The sequence below is a fragment of the Symphodus melops genome, assembly GCF_947650265.1.
Source record: "Symphodus melops genome assembly, chromosome: 12".
Taxonomy (NCBI): domain Eukaryota; kingdom Metazoa; phylum Chordata; class Actinopteri; order Labriformes; family Labridae; genus Symphodus; species Symphodus melops.
The window spans coordinates 22,570,251-22,591,826 of NC_136702.1; the positions used below are offsets into that span (position 1 = coordinate 22,570,251).

The following is a 21,576-nucleotide window of genomic DNA, read 5'->3' on the forward strand; positions in this document are numbered from 1 at the left end:
CTAATCTAGTTCTGATTGGTTGTTAAATTATCATGTTATTGCCCCAGTCAAAAATATTAAGACACTGTGGAATTTTGCTATTTTCCCTCTTAAACTGAAAAGTAAGTAATAAAAACCTCCCCTCTGTTTTTGAAGCGCGTTTGCTTCTGAACTGCTACTGCGCATGCGTCAATCGATTAACTATAAATCTGCTTCAGGCCTTTAGTCCAGGAAACATGTAAAATACCTTACATTTTTAAAAGTTAATATGTTAAACAACTGATGGGAAGTGTAGCTCAATAAATGGTCACAAACATGTTTTACTTTTTGTAGATGAAATATTTTCTATTACTTAAAAAAATACATTTATGAAAAGCAAGGACAGAAAATAATATATGAACTCTGAACATTTACAAACTTTTTTGCAGCTAAAAGTTATGTTTCACCTTTGCATGATGATAATGAGCATGTAAAATGCATTGTTAGTTTAAAGAATAAACTTTTCAATTAGATAGTAAAGCTTTAAAATAGCTCCGGTTATAAAACTCCTCTGACAAACATGAGTTTGCAATTATTATATATAAATGTTAAAGCGAAAAAGGGCTTTCTGTTATGAATCAGTTGTTTTTGTTCATACATTAATGTCCACCACAGTGGACACTGGTGACACCACTTGGAGATTGGCACACTTTTTATTTGTGTTGCAGTAGTTCTCCGTATCGCCGCCAGGTGTCAGTGTTGCAGCGGCCCGTGGCGGTGCAACGCCGCTCTCAGTGCGCAGCGCTCGAACTATCTCTCCTCCTTAGCACCGCTGCAGATCGATCAAACCGTGAAGAGTAGATCTGCAGAAGTCAGTGCTGTCCACACCTCTCATTTCATCCCCGCTGAGGAGCTGCACACACTGCTCCCCGTCGTGAAGGCATCAGGGAGGCAGATCTACCTATATGCTAGGATTTTTGTGTGCTCAGAGATTATTCTAAAATCCGGGTTGGAGCCTTTTTGTTACAACAACAACAAAACAGGGAGCAGTAACAGCAGCAACTTGGGAGGAGATGATTTCGTGCTAACAAAAAAACCCCTTCAAGTTTGAAGTTCTCGTCGCTGATGCTGTTTGAGGTGAGGACAGAGGAACCAGACATCACATGATGTTCGGATTATTGTTTACTTGAACGACCTTGGATTATTTCTTCTATGGCCGGATTCTGTTTTTTTTTGTTGAGATGGAGACAGACCTGATGCTCAGTCTCTGTTAAAAGTATGTACATCTCTATAATATCACAGCACATTCAGAGTATATGTTTGTTTTGTCCAACAATTCAACTGTCAAATTGAATCCCAATCCCATGTGTCAGTCAGACATTTAATGGATGCTTTCTGAGCATTATGCACATTTACTTCAAGACATGTCTGTAACAATTTTAAATCCTCAATTTAATATCAAATCTGTCTGCAGATTTTGAGTTGTGCGTCCTGTTTGCACCTCTGAATGTTGTTTGACTCTCAGGGAGACTCCCCAGTCTGCATTAATCATTCATGGCCTCAGACTACAGCATGCATCTTTGTGAATGAAGCACATGTTCACTGTGCACAGAGGCCTGCAGCCCCAGAAAAGGAGCTGTCACTGTGAATCAGGCTGCCCGGCTCCACCACTAGAACAGATGGGAGACGCAGGCTTACAACCAAAAAGCATCAGTGCACTCAAGCTAGAGACAGACGTCCCTGTGTCGTGCAATCGGAGACAGGCCGAGGGATTGAGTCATAAAACACTGTGAGGAAGAGGAGGGAGGGGGTGAATGATTAATACACTGCCGTGCTGGGGTCGAGCGTGGTTAGATGTGACCGTGCAGAGGTGCCTTGACCTCGAGCCGCCCTGTTGAAGCGAGGATCACATAGCCGCCACGGCCACTGTGAGAATCCTCTCCACGCTCCCACCATCTGTTTTTTTATTTAGTCTGCTCAAAAATAAATCACTAAAATCCTCTCTCTTTTTATTCCCCCTCTTTATCTCTCTGCAGCAAAGGAAGAAATGAAGTTAAAGGCCGGTTACAACATCACCAGACCTACATAGAAATGGACCTCTTTGACCCAGCACCCTTTTTTTTGCACTGCTGATCGTCAGACATTCGAGTGCTCAGATATGGATGAAAGCAGGAGTGGATGACAGGGAGGCGACTCCTGCAGAGAAAACTCGAGAGGCACAGAGTTGCTTCGGGGATGAACTGACCGCTCACTTCCAAGAAACAAAATGAAAACATTCAGGTCTAAATTTGAACTCCAGAAATAAAGACTCTTACTGACACTATAAACCTCCCCCCCCCCCCCCCCCCTCCTTGGAAATCCAACCAATGCTACATCCTCCAGAGTATGGGGTGCGTTAAATCCAAAAGGAGCGACTCTGCAGGACAAAATGCAAACTCTACGGAGAAGTTCGAAGGCAAGTCCAAGAGATTGAAGGGTGAGAAAGCGTACTTGGTGCATTCAGAGATGGGACCACCGGAGATCTCAGCGCCGATCAACCCGGTGCTTTTAGAGTACGCCCACCGGCTCTCCGAGGAGATCGTGGCCCGGGCCGTGCAGCAGTGGGTGGAGGTGGACCGCCGGTACAGCGATATCCCGTACATAGAGTGTGATGTGCCATGACATGGGAGGCGGGGATGTCAAAGTGGAATTGGACCGGGACAGGTTGAGGTGGCCCTGACCTTGATCCTTAAGGTTCTACATGTGATTAAACAAGGCCAGCAGTCTCACACACGTTCATTCAGAACGTATCCTTCGAGCATTTACCTGCTGGGGGCCAGAATATGAATGAGCTGTCACTAATTCAGCTGTGACCTACTTTGGGATTATTCTTGAATTGAGCCCACAAACCCTCCTCCGGAACAGCCAAAGCACTCTGATCTGGTTCTCGCTTCTGTGATTATCTGCATCAGAGCCGGAGCCGCGCTGAAGCAGAGTGTCGTCAATCGGATATCATCTTTCTCAGACCTTATATGTCCTCTTTCCAAGTAGGTGTTGGCTACCCAGTGGCTGGACCGTCAACGCAGGGCAAGAAATCCCCTCAGATATTGCCTGGAACCAAAGTGAAACCACCCTGTCCAGTGATGCTGCAACACGTCCAAGATGCTCTCCTCTTACGGGGGGAGTTATTAATAGATCCCTTCATCTGGCGAGGGCACTTGAAAATCCTCCCTCGTATCATCAGGACAGAAACACGCCCAGCTGTTTGGCTCCTTCTGGTCTGACAAACGGCCTGAAGTTCTCCCTTAATGGCCTCCCTGGAGACTGTGCGGTTGAGCTGCATCGTGGAGCCTCTTCCTCGGTGTGTTTGTCCCTCTCGCCATGAGGCAGCCTCCACCGCAGCCTCAGGATGGACACAGGAATTCAAGTGTACAAATTATGCATTTGTTGCACTCCAGGATATTCTGCATACAGAAGACACAGTTGGAAAACTTTGACTTCAGGACCCAGAACATATTTAAGCAGCTGGTCTCTCTGCCGCAGAGAAACCAGTGCATGAGAGCAGCGACACACTTTCTCGAAATAACTCGTCAACAGAGCTGGAGCTTTAAAACAAACAAACAAACACATGATCGTGGCTACATTGTCAGTGATTTTACAAAGACTGTATAAAAAGATGCACAACACGACTGCTCCCTAAAAGTGAAGCCAAAGCATTTGGAGCTCCCCCTCCTGACTGTCTGCAGTCATAAGTCACAAGCTCCGCCCCCTCTTTCTTTACACATGGCACAAATCAAATCACAACACACGTCACATGCATTCTTTCTGAAGCATCGTTTCTAAGTAGTCGTTGTGCTGATTTAAGCCAGAGAGTGCATTTTTTTAATAGAAGCTTAGTTTGAAGTAGTTTTGCTATAAAAGGGATGATTGACAGCTCTGTTGACAAATGTGTGTTTAATGTTGGCGAACAGCAACACAGGAGTCATTGAACTTCCCATAACCTCGAGTGTCCGCTGCAGATCAGTGTGTTGTTCTTCATGCAGCTGAGGGGGCGTGGCCACTTCATAAGATAAATGTGTGTTTTGGTTAGCGGACGCTAACACCACGGCTCCTCTGGGACGAGGACAGCACTCGTCGGTATTTTGACTTCACTTTTGTACAACAGGAAAAGGTGAAGATGTGTTGTGCATCTTTTATATACACTCAGTGGTTTTAGACAAAACGTTGTGTCATTGTACGATGCATTAAAAAAAAAAAACTGCCATTTTCTCAACAGGGAACAAAAAGCACAAATATGCGAAGCGCAGACGTTAATCACGTGTATGTACACACGTCTTGAAATAGTAACAGAGGGAAAGATTCATACAAGAGGACAGAGTTGCCAAAGTCTGAAGTGAATTTTACTTTGGGCCCACAGAGTTTAGGTGAATAGTTGTATTCAGTGTGATTTATAAGTTTAAACCATCCTGCTCTTTGTGGAGACAAATGAAGGGTGAAGCTGCAAAAGATTTAAAGTGATGTCAGCGGACTTTAAGCCACACTATAAATCACGTTGTTGAGAAACCGTAATAGTGATCAGAAGAGTTCAACACAAGTTTATAAGCCATATTTAGGGGTGGAGGAGTTTTCTCTTTGATCCGCGACAGTGTTTGAACGTTAAACAATCAAACAGATGATCTTCATGACATCCTATTAGGAAATCTAACCGCGAGAGTTGCAATGTTCCTGCTGACTAAAGCTGCCTGTTTGAGCGAGCAGCAGCCTCATGTAACATCGTTTCAAGTCTCTGTTTACAAGCTGTAATGTAACAGTGATGACTGTTCACGGTGCTGCTGACTGAAGGCGTTCTCCTCAGAAACATGATGCCAGCTAAACACTGCCCCGACAAACACGCCGCCGCTCAAGACACGAGACAAAAAAAACAACCCAAAACAACATATTGCACTCATCCGTGTAGACAGATGAATCTCCCTCGGGTCTTCCCCCAAAACATGTTCATGATCAAAATGAAGATTAGAGATGATCTGTTCTGCACACGCCATATCCATAAATCTTAATCTGAGGCTGTTTGTTTCGCTGCAGATGAAAAGATCAACGTCACAGCTGGGCTAAAGACAGCTGGACGCCGGAGTTTCAGTGAGAAGAAGTCAGATCTGAACGCCCTCATGAAAGAAAGAGTTTGTTCACTTCATCCAATTTAAGGTTCCTTCACATTTGGAAAGCTGGAGGAGGGTGAGTCATTTTAAGGAAAGTGTTGGATTTCAGGACACGTAATGATGATGAAGTATTGCATAAGGGATGTTCCCATAATGCAATCAGTGACACGACATTCTCCAGAGGGTTTTATTTCACTCCTTTTGACCTGTCTTTATCAATTCTCCACACGTTTTCTGTTTTGTTTCAGATCAGGTTTTGTGAAGGAAAAATCTGACATTTATTTTAAGCCTGAAATGTCGGACTTTGCTTTGCTTTACAACTACAGAGTTCAAAATCTGTGTCAGTGTGGACGCCTGTCTTTTTTTACACATCTGTCTTCCAGTTCACACTTTTTACACTGACAGAGACAGACACTGTTTATTTGTCGTTTAAAGGTCCTCCACTTTAAATGATGTCATCTCAGCTGACGTCCTGTTGGCCTGGTTTGACGTGGTGATGGCCTTTGGCACAGTTTAACTATGCCTGCAGGATATCAGAATAATATGCAACATGGGTTCATTATTGGGATAAAAAACATAAAGAGGGAAATATAAGAAAAGGTCAAATACCATGAGGGTAAACAGGTATGAACAAAACATACAGATATGAACAAACAGGAAGAAACACAGCGGACAGTCAGCTCCTTTAGAGAGAACAAGTGTCCGACCTTCTTCTTCATGTTTTACATAAATACCTGTTTGTAACTTCTCTCACCTGAGTCGAGTCAAGCTGCACAGAAAGAGTTTAACATGAAACCCAGGCCTCCATCCAGCAGGTCAAAGGTCCCCGCGCTTGTTCACGTCAAATGGTTTGTGATGTGTTTATTGTGCATGTTTGAACCACAACAGCCTAATGTCCAAAGTGTGTTAAATTGCACAGCCTGAGTTAAAACTAACAATCCTCTTGATAAATGTTTCACCAGTAGAGAGTCAGGAAACAGTGAAAACAAATGTTCACATTTCCAACAGCTACATGAAACAATGAAGAGATGAAGGAAACATCCAATGTACAAAAACACTCACTTTTTTTCAGCCATATCATCAAATCAATAATCATAAATAATTGTCACAAGACAAGTCAGTGAATCTGGTGGGTTTGTTTGGCAGCTTCAGCTCGAGAGCAAGAACCAAGAGCCCTGCCTGAATATAGTCTGAAGAAAAATGTGAAATTATTGTTGAAATAATTTAACATTTCAAGGTGCTTTTTGAAAATCTGGTAGTATTGATCCATTTAAAGCTTTCCAACACACCTACAGGGACTTTTTCAGACCTGGTTTCTGTTAAATGTTGTGTGATCACAGGGTTCAGACTCCTGGGTCCACAGTCTGGACTCATTTAGTGTTCAACATCCGATTTTTAACTGCTGGGGCGAAAGACAAAAAAAGACAAGAGAAAGTTGTGGAGTTGATGAGAAGGTGAAACACGAGTGGGTGGATTAACTATGCTGAGACGGTTGATTTGTCTGCTGCAGAAAAAGTCCTGATTCACCTCTGAGATGCCGATTCTTCAGAGGAATGACGTCCAAAAACAAACGTGTGTGACGTTTCTAACGTTCCTGTAAATGATGATGATGTCTTCCCCTCTCTGTACATTCAGTCTATGTACAAAACAAGAAAGAAAAGATGATGCCAATAAAATCAGATTCATGCCTTCTATCACTGAAACATGTGTTTTTGTAAATCTCTGTATTTTCCTGATCACGTCATCAGACCGGCGTCTCTTTAAACACACGGGTGCTGTTAAACATACGACTGACTCAATATTTGTTTAATAAGACAGCTGGACTTCCTGCATCCTGTATGAGCTGAACAAACAGCCAGATACAAGTTCAGCTACACACAGCACAAACATGAGGATTTAACAAGTGACTGCTGGCCAATGTGAGGAATAAATAAAACACGAGGTGTTTGTCCTTGATGCAGACGGAGAGACTCAGACTTATAGCTTTTAGAGTTTGAGGCACTTTCCGGTCTACAGTATGTGGGAGGTCCTCCTCTCTGCCCACTGAGTTGATGTGAAAGACAGAAAAAAAAGCCTCAGACTGCACAATGAACACAGCTTACTAAAGGTAGATGTTGGAATAACGTGTTTATGGAGCCTCGCTGTGGATGTAAAGCAGGTGGAGAAGACTGGGCCTGACCTGAGGGGGGTTATTGTGTCGGCTTAGATCGGAGACTGAAGCCCCGTTTCCACCGAGCGATACGCTTCAGTTCACTTCGGTACAGCTTACAGACCCAGCACAAGAACTGATCTGTACTGCCCCACTTTTTTGGTACCCTTCTGTTGGGGTGCCAAACACACTGCAGTCCCTCGATTGGTCGAAAGATTCTCAACTTGCCGTGAATGTTTAAATATCGTGTGGATTTGCAGAGTAATTTTAAAGCAGTTTTTTAGTTGTTTTTTTGCCACAGATGTCAGCTGGTGGCTTCCTCTCATGGATAACCTCGGAGATGCAGACCTTCCTAGGTATCACTGATTTTTGTTTACTGTCATGTCTTCTTCTTTGTTGAATTAATCGACTGTCTTTACTGCGTCTACAAAAGCTTCTTCTTGCTCAAACTTTGGGTCGAAAAGTCTCAACTCTAATCTGAGTTGGCGATAAAATAAATACACAGATTTCTTATCTGAACAGCTTTCAGACTTATAACAGAGACACTTTGGTGGTTTGTAAAATATACCCTCAATGTTGTAGATGTTTTTAACACAAAGAACATACACACATGTACGCTTGATGTTTCTTAACCAACGCTCTTTATTGCTGTTCAGGCAGATGGTTTGACTCCTAGCATAGACTGCTGATAAGAAGTGGAGATATCCAGCATAGCGTCAAGGATTTCAGCTTTCAAGCTTCAAGACTTGTTTTTAGGAAACCAGACATAACCACCTTTGGATGAGAGCGGTTATTGCTAATGCTAGCTTGAAGAGCAAGGTTAATCTGTAATTCACTGTTACTGTAATAATAACTTGTGTGCCATGACTGTTTTTTGTTTAATTAGTTTCTAAACAATGTGTCCTGACTGAATCAGGTTACTAAAGCTGTGTTTCCACCATGCAGTTCGGTTCAGTTCAGAACACAGTTATTAACACTCCCACAGTCTAAAGTTGTGAATGCTACCAAACAAACTGAGGCTGTCTTTGTTTTTTTATTTGCGACTAATGTCTGTACATATCACCGCTCCATGGACAGCGCTCAGACCTCTAGAAGAATACGATTGGCTGTGGAAATGCAAGAAAGATCAGTAGCTAACTGAACTCAACCCAACCGGACCGCTTGGTGGAAATGTAGCTAAAGGTCGCCTGTCAATCAAAAGATAGCCACGCCTTAAAGAGTACCCTGACTTATCAGGTCTAGAAGGGAGCTTCAGTGACAAGCTAAACTAGTGATGAGATCATGAACTCATGAGGAAAGCGTTTACTGAGGTTAGCAGTCGGGTCATTTTCTTATAAGTTGTTGGGCAGCTAATGGCGTCGCCCCCTGCTGGTTGTATAAAGAAGTCACGCTGAAGGTACTTTCATATTGGACAAACTGAGAGGAGACGTCCACTTCTTATAAAGTCTTGATTCCTACTAAAACCAGAAATTAATTTAAATACCAACACAAATCTGAAGGTTCTTGATTTGTATGATGCATTCAGGGAACGTTTGTACAGAAGCTATCAGAATTTGTCTTGGGAGTGTCAGTCTAAAACCATCCAGTTACTTTGAGGAAGAAAACAACAGAAATACAAGACAACACTTTATCTGAATTAGACTAAGTGAGCACTCTGCAGAAACACTGATTATACAGATCCATGTCATATGAACATCCACAGGAAGGAGATGTAATAAAGCACTCAGTGGTGAGATCATTTTCTCCTCCAGTGCACTCATGTTGATGCTGCTGTGCGGCACATTGTTGATTCTGCAGCAGCAGAGAGTTCATGATAAAAAGCAGACTCCGCTCCTGCTGCAGAGCAAGTTTACACTACACATTTCTCCTGTGTGACACACAGGGCTTCTGCTCGCTACCTCTGCTGCTACTACTTTCTATTTCTGTCTGTGAACATGAATCAGAGCTCCTCAGCTGTGGAGGAGCAGCCTGGAGTATCCAGTAAAATGTCACCGCAGCATAACCCACATGGAATCAATCTATAAAGTAAATGACCTGTGCACTGTTTGTACTAATAAAACACTGTTTCTATCCTCTCCAGCAGCACAGTCGTCTTGAATGACTGACTGTGCAGGTACGTTGGGAACAGGAGGCTTGGCAGACTGACATCAGAGAATCAGCTCTTTGTCTCCCAGAGAGGAGAAGCACTGCTCCATCATTTGGTCTGACACCTCCTCCAGAGTCGACGGGTTCCACTTTGGACTCTGGTCTTTGTCAACCAGCACTGGAAAAACGAGCAGAAAATCATGACGGTTGGGATTCAGTTCAAATTCAGAACAACGGAAACATCCAGTCTGTTTTACATGCAGATACTTACGGGCTCGGACGCCTTCATAGAAGTCGCAGCCTCTCTGCAAAACAACACAAACAATCCCATGAGATGAAAGACAGAATCTGGAGTGTATCCAGTCCCAGTCCGAGGCAAGACCTAAACCACTACATGCACGGTAAGACCTAAACCACTACATGCATGGTAAGACCTAGACCACTACATGCACGCAAGACCTAAACCACTACATGCATGGCAAGACCTGGAGCACTACATGCATGGCAAGACCTGGACCAGTACATGCACGCAAGACTTGGACCACGACATGCATGCAAGACCTGGACCACTACATGCACGCAAGACCTAAACCACTACATGCACGCAAGACCTGGAGCACTACATGCACGCAAGACCTGCAGCACTACATGCACGCAAGACCTGGACCACTACATGCACGCAAGACCTGGACCACTACATACACGCAAGACCTGGACCACTACATGCACGCAAGACCTAGACCACTACAAGCACGCAAGACCTAAACCACTACAAGCACGCAAGACCTAGACCACTACAAGCACGCAAGACCTGGACCACTACATGCACACAAGACCTAAACCACTACATGCACGCAAGACCTGGACCACTACATGCACGCAAGACCTGGACCACTACATGCACGCAAGACCTGGACCACTACAAGCACGCAAGACCTAAACCACTACAAGCACGCAAGACCTGGACCACTACATGCACGCAAGACCTAGACCACTACAAGCACGCAAGACCTGGACCACTACAAGCACGCAAGACCTGGACCACTACATGCACGCAAGACCTAGACCACTACAAGCACGCAAGACCTAAACCACTACAAGCACGCAAGACCTAGACCACTACAAGCACGCAAGACCTAAACCACTACAAGCACGCAAGACCTGGACCACTACATGCACGCAAGACCTAAACCACTACATGCATGCAAGACCTAAACCACTACAAGCACACAAGACCTGGACCACTACAAGCACACAAGACCTGGACCACTACATGCACGCAAGACCTAGACCACTACAAGCACGCAAGACCTAAACCACTACAAGCACGCAAGACCTAGACCACTACAAGCACGCAAGACCTGGACCACTACATGCACGCAAGACCTAAACCACTACATGCACGCAAGACCTGGAGCACTACATGCACGCAAGACCTGCAGCACTACATGCACGCAAGACCTGGACCACTACATGCACGCAAGACCTGGACCACTACATGCACGCAAGACCTGGACCACTACATACACGCAAGACCTGGACCACTACATGCACGCAAGACCTAGACCACTACAAGCACGCAAGACCTAAACCACTACAAGCACGCAAGACCTAGACCACTACAAGCACGCAAGACCTGGACCACTACATGCACACAAGACCTAAACCACTACATGCACGCAAGACCTGGACCACTACATGCACGCAAGACCTGGACCACTACATGCACGCAAGACCTAGACCACTACAAGCACGCAAGACCTAAACCACTACAAGCACGCAAGACCTGGACCACTACAAGCACGCAAGACCTGGACCACTACATGCACGCAAGACCTAGACCACTACAAGCACGCAAGACCTAAACCACTACAAGCACGCAAGACCTAGACCACTACAAGCACGCAAGACCTAAACCACTACAAGCACGCAAGACCTGGACCACTACATGCACGCAAGACCTAAACCACTACATGCATGCAAGACCTAAACCACTACAAGCACACAAGACCTGGACCACTACATGCACGGCACATTTAAAACATGTGCAACATACAAAGCATCGGCCCTCATCAAACCCACAATCACTTAACTACAAAGTCTAATATCTCTGAGAGAGACAAGAATGAATCTCCGTCCCTCCATCACACAACAATGTTAAAGAGCAAAACAAACAAATGATTTGTCTCCTTGTTGGGACTTTTTTGGGAGGTGTGTTGGTTTGTTACCATGCAGGCCTGGCACAGTCGATACTCCATCACCAACACGTCCTGCAGGCTCAGAGTTGCTCCGGCCTCGATCTGCTTGTAGGTCATTTTCAGGGAAGTTGGAGACATCCTGGACAAAGTCTGCAGGAAAGACAAACATTTTCTGAGTGCTTCTGTTAATGACTAAGCCGACAAACACAAAAGACGGCACTGCCATATTTGTTCTGCAAAACATCAAATACATCTTGGAGAAGACAAACAGAGCAGGGCGACGTGTGACCCAGGACAAAGACGGTCATAAATGTTGAATGTACGAGACAGGACGGGGGGGGGGAGCGGTGTAATAGTTACAGAGGATGTGGGTTCATTATAAATAATTGATGCCTTAGGCGACCCCCCTTTGGCTCCAATTCAGATTTTCATGGTTTGAAAGGGGAGTGGAAGCACAGAGCCTTGAATTCGCTGATTGACAGAGAAGTATATTTTAAATGTTACAAATCAAATTAAAACATGATCATTAGGCGGGGGAAGCTCATTTACAGCTTCATCCTATAATTCATCCTGCAGACTTCACAGGAAAGAGAAAGACGGGTCTGATGAGAGAAACACAAAGTCTTCTCCACAAAGAGTCAGTGTTATAAATGTAAAATGTGAGAGGAGCCCCTGTGGTACAATAACAGCCCTGTGGTCTCCCAGAGGAGGGATTTTGGTAACCCCATTAAGTGCTTAAAGTGGGGTAACTACTAATTACTAACATTAACTGCTGAGGCTCAATAATGCCAGGGGCATTCAGGGGGATTTATGGGGGGGGGGACAAGTGTCCAGAAACCTCGAGCAGAACGACTTCTCTGTGAGCAGCCGTCCACCTGAGTGTGTGCAGTGCGTCAACACAGAGAAATCATTTGTTTGGCATGATGGGGAAAAATCGTTTTCATGTTGTGTGTGCTTCACTGTGCAGACTGACGTAACACACCAACAACATTTAGAATATTTCAGATTATTTGTTCGGCTACATGTACATGTACGTCCTTTGGGCCCGTTGCTTCATGTCTTCACAGCAGGTCGGGGTCGTACCTCCGCTTGTTTCTTAGCGAACTCTGAGCCGTCGGCCTTCAGGTTGTGCACGACGCCCTCCACGCTGCTGGAGCTGAACAGCCTGCCAGAAGAGGAGACCAGCATGAGAGTTCATGAGGTGGTGTGGAGCGTTAATTGACACTCAATCATTCTGAAATTCTCAAAGCATATATCCAAAAGTGTTACCGTCTTCTTTAGGAGTCTATAAGTACGACAGTGTTGATATTTGATCTGTCGATGATTTCCCAGTTTGGGATCAATAAAGTACATTCATCCATCTTTCTTTATTTCTTTGTTAAAAACCCTTGAACCGTCTGAAACCGTCTCCATGATGAGGTGACCAGGTGCTCAGTGTGAGCCTGATGTACCTCGTGCCACAGCTCCGTGGTCGTCACAGAACTATTAAAAGCATCAGAAGGCTAAAAATAGTCCCCACAGATACATTTACTCTAATGCTGTTTGAGTTACATTTGTTTGAACTACAGAGTCCAGCTAATACAGAATACTAAACACACTTTAAAATCTGCATCATCAGAGAACCACAAATAACCTGAAGTTTCGTCTTCTTTTAACCAGCTTAAACTACAAACAACTTCATATAATGTGGTTTTCCACAGCGGATAAAAGCCACCTGCAGGACTCCCATGAACACAGCATCAACACCTTTACATCTTTACAAAGAGCCGATCATTGATTGATCGATCGATGGTTTATTGAGATGATTCTGTTTCATTCAAGGCTGAGGTAATACCATTTTATTTATTAATTATTGCTTTGTGCAGAATGTTTCTTTTCACATAACGAACAACAATCATTCATGTTTGATGCTTTGAGTACCTGCTCAGTTGCCTTGGAAACGAGCAGGTAGGAGAGGAAAAAACATCCACACTAAAAGCAACTTGTGCCAATGGAAAACAAATAAAAAAAGAAATTTATAGACTGACAGCTCGACTTTGACCAGTCAGAGAATAAAAAATGGTGCAACATTTTATGTGTAAGTTTTTTTTTTATTACAAGATGTAAAGCACCAAACCTTCATCACTTAAAGCATCTGAATATTTTCACTCTTACCGAATAATATTTTTATTTTAACACCATAAATATAAGTAAATATATTAGTCTTACAACAGAGAAAAATTATCCTTTTCAAATGTGCTCTCCTTGTGATGTCACAGTGGGATTCCCTGCCCTGTTATCTGCACCCACAGACTTGATTATTTATTGCTACAAAGGAGTGACGTCTACCTTGAAACCTCAGGTGGTCTCATCACATTTAAAGAGACACACACACCAAAACAGAGCGTTCAGAGATATTTGGACCAAAGCACAAGTTTGTTTTTTGGAGAACGTACCTGTTTATATCGGACATGTGCTTGTCCAAGACAAACGGCTTGTCAGCGTCCAGACTGCTCTGTGGACACACAGAAGATGTTTGAGCACAGAAGACTTCAGGACATCTCGCGTCTCTTTTTCCTCTCCAATGTCGACACTTATTTACGTGTCTTTTTGCGTTGGTTTGTAGCTCGTCTCCCCCGTGCTTGTGGAGCGTTCTTTAAGGGTTTACTATTCCTGCTGACTTTCATGGTGGCTCTCACCTGGTTCTGGTAGGAGTCGAGCACACTGGAGATGTCTTCATTAGAGGGAGACTTGAGGTGCACCAGCTCCTTCTCCAGCTCTGGGATCTGTTCAAACAGAACGCAGCTTGTTTGACTGTTGATTCAGAGACAACGACACAAACAGTCAGCCACTCAGTACTTCAAATAGAATCATTGTTTGTTTCAGAGGCAGATCTTTGCATCATGTTCCTACTAATGCGACATGTTTTACATGATTTACAGTTATACATCTTTGAAAAACAGGCAGCGGAGGATTTGTTGACTGGATCAAAGTTGATCCATCGCCTGTTTAAATATTATTCAGCCTGTTTGTTTTTTCGATGTAAAAAGCTGCACAAATAGAGTTATTCCCTCTCACTGTTTGGGCGTCCTAAAAGTCAAGGTCACGGTTTTTAACAAACACCGGCACCAACTGTTCTGACCACACGCCAAGCGCACACAAACACGACCTGCGTCTGCAGCAGACGGTGGACGACGGTGGCAACTTTTTGCACGAGAGCGACGCACACAGTGACTCAGCATCCGGCTTTCCACAACAGATCTTTGACCCCGCCCTCCCCTACAGCGCGCCTGTCCTGCACACGCCTCTGCAGCAGCACTAACACACACACACACACACACACACACACACACACACACACTCTCACAGTGAAAGAGCCGGTGAGTGCTTCAGAGAGATCAAATTAAAAACTGTAAAAATCGACTGTTTTGAATGAGGTCAGGGTGCTTTTATTGATCACAGAATATAGAGTAATGTTAAAGGTGAGTTTATCATCTTTATTTACCTTCGTAGACTCTACAAAGTGAGTGGCCACTCCAGCTCTCTGCACATCACGCCCCCTGAGACGGAAGCCCGTCAAGGCCAAAAAAAGACCCAGCTTCCCCTGGAGCCTCGGCAGAAAATATCCTCCTCCCACGTCAGGGAAAAGCCCTGTCAAAATAAAACATGCATGTTTGTACAGCAAGAACATCTGTCACTGCTCATCCAATCAGGAAGCACGTCACTGAAAAAAACTACAAACAAACCTCATCTCGATTCATAATCAACCATGAAGGTGCCAAAAACATTTTGTAGTACAAAAACAAATCCCGATGAATGTTTCCAGTAAATACTGATCGGCACATTTTAGAGCTCTCTTATTTGATTTGTTGATCACATCAAATCTGTTTTTATGCAACGCTCTGCTCCTTATTTGCAGACAAACACAACGATTGCTCACACGTCTGTGCAGCTGTCCAATCGTATCTCATCCTGTCCTTGAGTTTTGGATCGTATCGGCATCCTCATGTCTCGTGTGATTCTGGTGAAATCAAACATGCTGTTTGTTTTCACCATTAGATGTTTAATCAAAAAAGGTTTCATATCCTCGAACATCAGAAAACATGTTTGCTGATTTAGTTATCTGCCAGTAAGATTTGTTCCTCAACTTATCACAGCTAATTACTTTGTTTGTTTTTGTTGAATAATTATGAATTCTTACTCGAGACTTCAAACCGGTGTCATAAATCTGTTTTGCACCACAAATGATACCACACAAAAATATTTCAGATGTACTATCATGTAAAAAAAAAAGGAAGAACCTTTCATATTTGTGAACACACATGATGTTTATAGATTTATTCATGAATCAGCTCCATGTCTAAAAACCACCATCATTCACCCCGTCTTTAAATCTCTGTGCAGGTGAACGATGTCACTCTGACTAAGAACCAATAAGAGAGAAAAATAATTCCTGGCAGACTGCAAAAAGCCAAACATGCGGCTTACGGTTTACAAGCTTTAATGATTCTGAAATAATTCATCACAATCCGAAGCTTTAATCTGGACTCAATTGATCCTGTTTTTTCAATAACGTCTGCCATTCGGTTTCAGGATTTCTTGCAGTGGTCACTCTGTAGAGTGTGTGTGTGTGTGGGGGGGGGGGGGGGGGGGGGTGCTTCATGGGAGAGAGAGGGATTAGATGAGTTGACCTGATTCACAGCTGAAAATGTAATATCATAAATGCTGCAGATTATGTTTGTTTTTCAGAATGGCGGTAGAGCGGCGTTAAATCTGTTAATCCCGCCGCAGAGGGGGTTAACCTGAAGGCATGTGGGTGAGGGAGTGTGTGTGTGTGTGTGTGTGTGTGTGAGTGAGTGAGTGAGTGAGTGAGTGAGTGAGAGAGAGAGAGCAGGAGTGTGTAGTTAATGAAGACATACAATAAGGGACGTAAACTTGATAAAACACTGTAATGTGTCTTAGATGTTTGTCTTTTATAAAACTTGTTTTTAAAGACGTAAAAAAGAAAAACTAATTCAGATCCCGTGTTACTGTAACTACTGCTCTCCATGTTACTTTACAGGTTCAATAATGCCGTTACAGATATCTAAAAGCAGATTTCTGTCTCTGAAATACCAACATGCTCGAGTTAAACAACAAGTATGAGCGAGTTGTAGTCCAACAACTCGGCCGCAGACAGCGGAGAGCCAGCTGTAGCTCACGTGAGCTCGGCAGACTGAGGAGGCTGGACCCCCCCCCTCGACCTGCAGGCCGACTGATGGACCGGTGTGACGGAGACGTGCTTCATATCAGCTGCTGAGTCGGCTGCCTTCAGAGATCTGATCAGTAACACGACGACACGTTAATTAGAAATGTGTGAGTTGTCATAACAACACTAAATAATGTGAAAATTACTATGAGGATTGAAGCAAATAAAGTTACTTTGAAGTTACTTTTAAAATGCTGAAACTCCTTTGTTGTATTTTTTTTGAAAAATGTAAATGTCACGTTCATGAACACTCGGCTGCACGATGTGCCGTCGGATGAAGCTGAACGATGAGGCGTCACGGGGAACTGATGGAGGGAGAGCGTTTAATAAATGATCACGAGGGCCGTGAAGGGGGCGAGGAAACCCGGGTCATTCAATCCAAATGGAAATAATGGATCAGCCCTCGGCCTTTTGGCCGTCATGAGAGGATTTCCTGAGATGATTAAAAACTCGTCACTTACAGCAGATTACAAGAGAGATAACTTCAAATCTGTATCAGAGGGGTCTCTGAATGATCAAGGCAGTAAATAAATTAATGTGACATTATTTTGATCTTGATATTAATCAGCTACAGTGCTGCTCATTTATCCTCTTCATGTACCCATGATCCATTTATCCACTATGTTGTAATTGAGAAATGCATTTTACTTTGTTTAGACGTTGAATACACACATCTAAACAAACACAGCATTTTGTATTAGTAAGAGTGGAGCATGCTGGTAGATAGTTGTGCAATAATATGTAAAAAAAAATAGAAGTAAAGATAAGTTTATTTAAATGGATTTAATGCTGAAACTCAGCCGGAAACAATGACAAACAAATGTGAAACGAACATGAAGACAGAATCCTCTAAGAGCTGCAGCTCTGCTCAGACACACTTTGTACTTTGTTTCAGCTGCAGCTCTGGACATGATTGAAGTGAAGGTTGTTAATCGGACACTAAAGGTGGAGCACAGTAACTCAACCTCTTTAGTTTGGACTGAAAAATGAAACTATCTGAAGTCATTGAAAAAACAAAAACATACGTGCTGAGCTCTGGTCTGCTATCACAGGTGTTTTTATGTATATTTGAGTTTGTACTGACTTTGTTTGATTCACTCTCGGGACTGTATTCTCAGATTGAGATATTTCAAGACTCTTGAAGGCTAATATACCGTAAAAATACTTTAGTGGGAAAAAGACCTGAAACAACAAAACAAGAGAGAACTACAGAGAGAGGCTCTGAGAGGACGGGACGCCAGGATCAAGGCTGAAATAATAAACAGGATGAAGTCAGAGTTTGTGACTGCACAGAGGGCGTGTTGATGATGAGGACGCAGAGCTGGAAGCTCAGCATCTTTACTGATAAACAAAATGTGAAACACACAACAAGCTCTGAAGAGGATTATCCAAAGACTGCCTGCCTTCTTTCTAAAGTGACGACAGTTTTAAATCCACCTCGAGCTTCTGGCTGTGTTTATCAGAATAAATAATTAGAGCAAACAGAACCTCTCTATGAGCGTACACACCTGCAAGAAGGAGATAATGTGTTGGTGCGAGAGCGTGGATTAGAGGCAGAAGAGCCCACAGATACAGACATACATCTCCTGATCTGTGAAATTTAATCCAAGTAGCCTTTCCTAACATGTCTTACTTTAACTAAGTGTTTGAGAAACACATACACAAGTCACAACTTCACACTTTCCTTTCCTCCAGCCTGCTGACTTTGTACTGCTCGAGGACTCAGAGCTCAAACTTCTGCAGAAGAAGCTCGACGTGCGTTTGCATGCTTGTGTGACAAATGCACGCGTGACCTTTGACCTGGGAAACGACTGCCAAGCCACACGCCTGCACTCCTTAACATGTCTCCAAAATATCAGGACGGAGCGCCCCAGACATCTCCCAGAGGTGTTACAGAAGAGAGGACAGAGCTCTCTGATCTCAGAGGGCTGTAAGTGTAAGACAGAGCAACTGCATGTGTCACCGCCACCAGCACAGTTTAAGACTCAACCTCAACGCTGCGTGTCATCGGACATATTCACAGAATCATTGAACGAGTGAGGAAGAACATACTGGCTCGCAGAGCACCAAGCAGCTTCATTTAGTGCATGAACATGTCTCTCCTCGTCACCCTGCTGCCTTCACACATTGGTTCCTCATTCAGAAGGATGGCAGAGAAAAGTGAAGTGTTTGTGAATGTGTGAAAACCCCAAAGTTCAGATCCCGATGCCGACCCATCCAAAGAGGAGAGCATCGAGCTCAAGATTCATCATGGCTTCCAAATCATCCAGTATGAGCTTGGTGTGTGTGTGTGTGTGTGTGTGTGTGTGTGTGTGTGTGTGTGTGTGTGTGTGTGTGTGTGTGTGTGTGTCTGTGCCTGTGCAAAAAAAAAACCTCTGAGAACTTTAGTTTGTATTTTTCCTCTCAGACAAATATGATGAAATCTGGGCTGACTCTTCTGTCACATCTTTCCAGTGAGGTTCTTCTCATTAAACTGAGAAACGGAGACGAGCTGTCACAGGCTCTCGCTGTCAGGAACCCGGCGTGACTCATGTTTGCTAACGTCTGCAAATCACTGAGAAACATCTTCTTTTTTTAAAGAAAACATACATACAGCTTTCCAAGTCTGATAAGTCTTCAAGGATTATGTGCCAACAAGCTAGTTTCTGCCCTAATGTCAGCTGTAATTCATTAGCTGCTGGAGATTTGTTACTAATCTCCTCAGCGCCTCAGGACACGACCATCTGTCTGCAGGAGTCAATTAGCTAAAGAGCAAACTAGCTTAATACTCCAGGAATGACCGTTTACACCGCAGACTCAGACAGACAGAAAAACAAGGAGAAAAACTTGTTGATGTTTCGACATGAGGAGAAACAGGAAGTCACAGACGAAGAAGATTCATCACATCATGCAACTTTAGGTTTCAGCTGTGTATCAAAATTGAGATCAGAGGAATCCAGAGCGCAACAGGATTGTTCAGACTGACATTTATTAAACACTGGAGCGCTGATATGTGGTGTATATGACTTCAGTTGTTAACTTTGTAAACATGTTAATTTCTTTACATTTAAATGGTGCTTTATAAGTAAACTAGAAAGTCTGAATCTGGAGCTGAATAACCAGTTTATTGTTTTTAAGTAAGCACATGTTTTCTATATGTTGACCATCTCTCTCAGGAGGTTGGGATGCATCTGGGGTTTTTTTCATGCAGACCCTGAATCTTTGATTTCACATGAAAGAGATCCAGCTGGTTGTGTGACCAAAGTCATAGCTCCTCCATCAGGAACACTTTAAGATTCCCACAAACATCCTGTGAGGAGGGAGTCAGTGAGACGTGAGACGTGACACTCTACCGATGGCGGTCTCCGGCATGGCAAACAGCGTCTTCTCCGTGGCCACTCGGAACCGTCCGTGAACTGACAGCCGACGCCCTGCAGGTGGAGGAGAACAAAGGGTGATCATGCTTTGATGAAGAGAGGAGGAAACAGACTCCAGGGATGAAGAAGAAGAGAAAAAGAAACAGACATTAATATTTGTCACCTTTACAAAGAGGTGGAAAATGTGTGTGTGTGTGTGTGTGTGTGTGTGTGTGTGTGTGTGTGTGTGTGTGTGTGTGTGTGTGTGTGTGTGTGTGTGTGTGTCCCAGCAAGGTCGTGGCTAATGAGCACTGCTGGTCTCCTCCCTCTTTGCATGAAACAACATTGAGAACACAGACTGTATAAAGATAGACGACATGACAGCTCCCCCAAAGTGAAGCCAAAACACTTGGAGCTCCTCCCACTGATTGGCTGCTGTATAGGTTTAAGCTCCGCCTCCTCAGTGTTCACAGATGGGACATGTGTCAAAGTCGTGTTGTTTTCTGTCAGCTTGGTTCTTATTATCCTGGATAAATATTTAGTTTAAATAAATAAAAATAAAATGAACACAACAAACGTGTCTGACAAACTGTGTGACACCACGGGCACATGCTGAAGACCCCTCCAGGGACTCACAGAGCCACCAGTTGAGAATCGCAGCGTTCGTCTTTAATACAAGTAGAGACAGTCGTACAAAACTCACCCTGCATCTGCAGAAGCAATTACAATGTTTACACTCACACAAGCATGCACCACTTCTATCCATTAGTTTGCTCACAGTGTAAATGTTATTTTATCAGAACGGTAGAAAAGCCAGAAGGCCGTTGTATCGGCCCTTCTGATTGGACGATGACAGGATGCAGACTGAATCAAAGGTAGGTGTTGATAAAATGAAGAATACAAGGTCATAAAGTGAGAGACGCACAGGAAGGACTGTGAAGGTGAAAAACATGATTAATGCTGCCGTGCTTCTGGAGGCGCTGTGATCCGGCACTTTGAAGTAATCACATGACTGCACTGACCTTCAGTTTTCTAGAAGATTCTTTATTAATGAATTAATCATCGTCTCTCAGAGGAACACGCAGCACCTGGGAGCAGGGTCAGTCACTGGTTAGCTCACATAAAATCCAATATGTCACAGAGCGACAGCTGCTGATTCATGTCTGCAGAAGGTCATCAGGTAAATCATTCTGAGGGTTCGCATCCACCAGCACGCCACGCTGGGATTAATCCGGCAACTCATGTCTGATAATCAAGTCATCTAACGCGGGTTCATGGCGAAGAGACATCCGGCCGTAAATCTGCATCTGAAGCAGCTGGATGTGAAACATCGCTCTCTTTTTTAAGATACAATAAACGAGTCTGTCAGGTTGTTAAATCAAATAATGTCACACACGTGTGCAGCTTTTTGAGGCCCAGAGCGTGACAATCATAATCACTTAAAACAGAACAAGTCTGTTTGGGACATGCGATAGCATCCAATCATTTT

At 43.7% G+C, this 21,576-nt stretch overlaps 2 protein-coding genes across 3 annotated transcripts in view; one reads left to right on the top strand and one right to left on the bottom strand.

Moving 5' to 3' along the window:
* Positions 1-785: 785 nt before the first annotated feature.
* On the top strand, positions 786-5,361 carry akap19 (A-kinase anchoring protein 19). 2 transcript variants are annotated; one of them, XM_079357662.1, is made up of 2 exons: positions 786-1,234; positions 1,995-5,361. In XM_079357662.1, the coding sequence occupies exon 2, from the start codon at positions 2,344-2,346 to the stop codon at positions 2,617-2,619; it is 276 nt and encodes a 91-aa protein (XP_079213788.1). In that variant the 5' UTR covers positions 786-1,234; positions 1,995-2,343; the 3' UTR covers positions 2,620-5,361. The 2 variants fall into 2 exon arrangements, with proteins under 2 accessions (XP_079213788.1, XP_079213789.1); XM_079357663.1 differs by having other exon boundaries at positions 786-1,095.
* Positions 5,362-8,855: 3,494 nt separating this feature from the next.
* The window catches only part of hibch (3-hydroxyisobutyryl-CoA hydrolase), a 19,897-nt gene continuing 7,176 nt past the window's right edge, over positions 8,856-21,576 (bottom strand). The window contains 9 exon segments of the mRNA XM_079357661.1: positions 8,856-9,505; positions 9,599-9,632; positions 11,556-11,675; positions 12,609-12,690; positions 13,961-14,019; positions 14,204-14,290; positions 15,010-15,155; positions 20,085-20,153; positions 20,156-20,162. Coding sequence (XP_079213787.1) covers positions 9,390-9,505; positions 9,599-9,632; positions 11,556-11,675; positions 12,609-12,690; positions 13,961-14,019; positions 14,204-14,290; positions 15,010-15,155; positions 20,085-20,153; positions 20,156-20,162 — 720 coding nt within the window. The 3' untranslated portion in view covers positions 8,856-9,389.

Coding starts and splice junctions, on each gene's coding strand:
- akap19 (XM_079357662.1), top strand. CDS start 2,344: ATGGGGTGCGTTAAATCCAAAAGGAGCGACTCTGCAGGACAAAATGCA.